General features: G+C 37.8%; 1 protein-coding gene across 2 annotated transcripts; it reads right to left on the bottom strand.

The window, feature by feature from the left end:
- Positions 1 to 265: 265 nt before the first annotated feature.
- LOC107752218 (uncharacterized) lies at positions 266 to 3,043 on the bottom strand. 2 transcript variants are annotated; one of them, XM_016568123.1, is made up of 7 exons: positions 2,685 to 3,043; positions 1,847 to 2,068; positions 1,482 to 1,717; positions 1,176 to 1,285; positions 837 to 1,006; positions 462 to 659; positions 266 to 372 (listed from the first exon to the last, which is right to left on the bottom strand). In XM_016568123.1, the coding sequence occupies exons 1-7, from the start codon at positions 2,959 to 2,961 to the stop codon at positions 275 to 277; spliced, it is 1,311 nt and encodes a 436-aa protein (XP_016423609.1). In that variant the 5' UTR covers positions 2,962 to 3,043; the 3' UTR covers positions 266 to 274. The 2 variants fall into 2 exon arrangements, 1 of the variants encoding a protein (XP_016423609.1); XR_001641339.1 differs by lacking the exon at positions 837 to 1,006.
- Positions 3,044 to 3,642: the final 599 nt, after the last annotated feature.

Here is a 3,642-nt window from a genome sequence, read left to right as displayed (position 1 = left end):
TGTTGAAGGAACCTTGTGATCATCTTCGCCATTGAAGAGCAGCGTTTTGCCACAGTTATCTGAAAAATTTATAACAAGTAAAATGCACTCAGATGAGCATGCTTAATCATCCCTTCCTATATTATCTATGCTCATAACTATTAAATCTACTAAAACAAAAAAAAAAAGCTAAAATGTATTACATCCTGTATGTCTGTATTTCTAACAGTGACTAAAGTGGAGGTCAAGGAAATGGTATGGCCAAGGTCTGTACAGCATTTCAAAATGTTTTCAATTATAACTCGCCAATGTCAAGTTCAAATCCATGGTGGAGCTTTTCCATTATCAATGTGAAAAAGTGCCGTTTTACTCCATCCCCTAATGCAGCATCTCCTGTTTTTAATAGAGATTACATACAATTTAATAATCCTCAAAGTACTAATGCAATCAAGCAGAGCAACTTCGCACCAATAAATACATACCTTTAAGTTTTACAGTTAACGGACTTGTCCAATCAACATTTGGACGTTTATAAAAAGCTAACATTTCTCGTTCACGATCCTTTTCACAGCTGTGCAGATCTAGTGTAACAACTAGGTCTGGTTTTTCATCTGCATTCTTTAAGATCTGTCTTCGATACATCCGGGCAGCTGATTCAAGATCCGGTTCAATCTTCCACTCTATGAAAACACAGATTAGTGATAACAATTCTTCAAAAAGATACGATTAACTGTGATATAATTAACATCCCTGATAGTCCTGTTGTTTTGTAGTATGAGAAAAATTATTTGTATGCTAAAAAAAAGCTAATACAGAGAAAGGTGTGCTCAGTGGTATGGTCAATTCGATAGAGACACCTTCAGTGGCAGGCTCCGCTGATGGGCTGGTACTGGCTGAGAAAACAGTATTGAGTGATGTTGAGGCCCTTTCCTCCCTTTCAGCATTATCCTCTGACATGGTTGCTGCCATTTCTTCCTGTCTTGTACTGCCAGTGCTATCTGATATCACTTTGCCTGACTCATGAAACCTGATATAACCATAACGACAGTACAGCAGCTAGATTAGTGAAAGATATAAAATTCAACATCACTCTCTTTGCAGCTGTATTACAAACCCTCCCATAGTACCATCAAATGTTTTGTAATTGACTTAACTTAAAAAGTTATGAAACTTCTAAATGAATGAATTAATTGAATTTTTCGCAAACATCAACATGGTCTTGTATTTCTGATAGGCTATACTTCTCATTGCAGTACAAGCATTCTGTCAGTGGTCCAGATGATATAGGCTGGTCACTCTCAAGAGTCTGAATCATTGTAAGAACATAAAAAGTCACATTAGCAGATAGATAGTAGGGTTAGCTTATACAAAGAAATATTATTTTAGGGATATCCTAAATCACTTTATTTAAAACTAGTGCATCACTTAATTTTGGTAGTTTAAACTTTCTCAACATCCAGAGTATTATTACTAACCAGAGATTTTAACCTTTTCCTACCTACCTGCAGATCTATATCTTTCTGGAGTGGCCTGATATATATGAGAGCCTGCCCAACTTTGACAGACTCACTTAAGAGGTACTCAGGGGAATACCCATCATCTGGACAGGGTATTGTCTCTAATTTTTTGGAACGTGTTGATCCTCTGGATTGCAAGAGCTGGAAACCGCCACAATCTTTCAACATAGGGAAATGCTGAAAGAGATGGTCTGAAAACTCCTGAGGAGTGCAGTATTTGTCTAAAACAAAGATAAAATAAAAATGCAAGTTAAATTATGATTTCAGGTGAATAATACATTAATGTAAGCATGATTTAAGCAAACCCTTTCATCTGGGGGGTAGAGAAAAAAAAATTAACTGACTATTACCTGGAATGGTAATCCTCTTCTCTCCTATTCCTGCCCTCTCTAATTTGTTTTTCACTGATGGACTTGGCACCTCACATTCCTTTCTCTTGGACAGGCAAAAAAAAAAACGATGGGTGTAGGAAACACTTTTAGATTTTTTTGCTGAAGGTGCAGCGGTGTTGTGACGTTTCGGCACACAGCCCCGTGAATTTGAATATGGTGCAAACAATCTTAAAACTTCTGCTAAAATAAAATGGTCATACATTATGAACATTATATTTTAGTAGTTTGTATTTTAATAAATTGACTGTGTAATTCAATGTCAGGGCTGCCAACTGTATTAACCAGGATTTAAACACATGCGAATGTGGGAGATCATGCGAGGAATTCGATTTCGCTGCTTCACGTTTGGTGAACTCTGACCTGCGAAATTGTGCGAATTCGTATCACGTGACCAATACCGATCACAACGCGACCTTTAGCTGTATTAAAAGAATAATAATAAAGAAGCGGCAGCCACAATGCGCCAGCGTTCTCTTCGCCGGAAGCCGGAAGTCGTGTTTACTATTCTAGCCTACATCTTAAAATAAGAAACTTTTTGCAGTAAAGTGAAGCTTTGGATATTTTGACGTTTTGGGTTGATTATTACATTTTTTTGTTATGTAAGCTACGCGTGCTCAAAGTGCAGTGTCACCGCGGCTAAAGCCGTCGTCCCATTGTTTTGTCCAAAACGAGCACTTCTCATACAGACGATGGTCAACGAATGTGATCGTCAGTAACAACCCACCTCCCCAGACCCCAAGTGAAAGTTGGCAACCCTAGGCCAAACTGTTGCCTTGGTCTTTATCTGCCAACTTACCCCGTGTCCCACCACTTCGATCCGGAGGTGTCGCGCTCAGACCAGACGATGGATTTTCTGAAGGGCCAACATTTGCAGTTTGCCGCTCCAGTGCTTGGGCAGCTTCTCGGAGAAGAACGACTTCACCATGTTCCCTCCCGCCAATTATCAAAATACCCACGACAACGCAAAGTAAGCCCCGCCTTGACGCAATGATTGATGGAGGGTGGGCGCGGTCAGCTCGGAATGCATTTTCAAAGCCGCACCGAATTTTGCTACAAATATCCCACGGTGTCATGATGAAAATGCAATCGTAAGTGTCCTAACTGTTAGTCTAAACGCATTTAGGACAAATAACATTTAAATGATCATTTTGCTACTATTTCTGCTTGGACATGTTACACATATCAAATCAATTTGGGTTATACATTTTCATTTTCATTTCGCAACATATAAAGCGTTAAAACAGTATGCAATTTACATATTAAGACTACTGTTGGAAATGGCAAATGTAAATAATATAATTTCATTTTAATTTTCCTTCTGCACCAAACTTTGCACATGTGGGTAATGGAAAATGTAAATTTAAATACAGAAATACATTGCCATTTTGAATATTGCGTTGCCATTTTGAATATTGCATTGCCATTTTGCATATTACATTTCAGATTGAATTTTGCTACACATATGCTTCCATAATAGAGAAGACCTGCTAGTAGAAATTTATACATTACTGTACAGACTGAAAATAGAGGGTATAATCGTATATACTTTTGTTGGGTACCGGCACATATTGGGATAGTAGGAAATGAAACAGCAGATAAGTTAGCAAAAGAAGCTTTAAAGAAAAACTTGGTGGATGTTAAGGTACCTCTGGGAAGAAATTAGATAAAATCAGTAATTAATAGGGAAATAATAAGAATATGGCAACAAAGATGGGAAAATAGCAGCACAGGTAGGTGGTATTATAATAAAATCA

The sequence above is a fragment of the Sinocyclocheilus rhinocerous genome, unplaced genomic scaffold (genome assembly GCF_001515625.1).
Source record: "Sinocyclocheilus rhinocerous isolate Xijiao unplaced genomic scaffold, SAMN03320098_v1.1 scaffold5218, whole genome shotgun sequence".
Classification (NCBI taxonomy): Eukaryota; Metazoa; Chordata; class Actinopteri; order Cypriniformes; family Cyprinidae; genus Sinocyclocheilus; species Sinocyclocheilus rhinocerous.
Note: the sequence above shows the minus strand (reverse complement) of the source record. Positions and strands in the feature narration are given on the sequence as shown.

Excerpts from the sequence above, each read along its gene's own strand:
- LOC107752218 (XM_016568123.1), bottom strand. The coding sequence starts at position 2,961 with ATGACACCGTGGGATATTTGTAGCAAAATTCGGTGCGGCTTTGAAAAT. Across the intron at positions 2,069-2,684 it reads TCGAAGTGGTGGGACACGGG|CAGAAGTTTTAAGATTGTTT; the intron begins GTAAGTTGGCAG and ends ATTTTATTTTAG. Across the intron at positions 660-836 it reads AGCGGAGCCTGCCACTGAAG|AGTGGAAGATTGAACCGGAT; the intron begins GTGTCTCTATCG and ends GTGTTTTCATAG.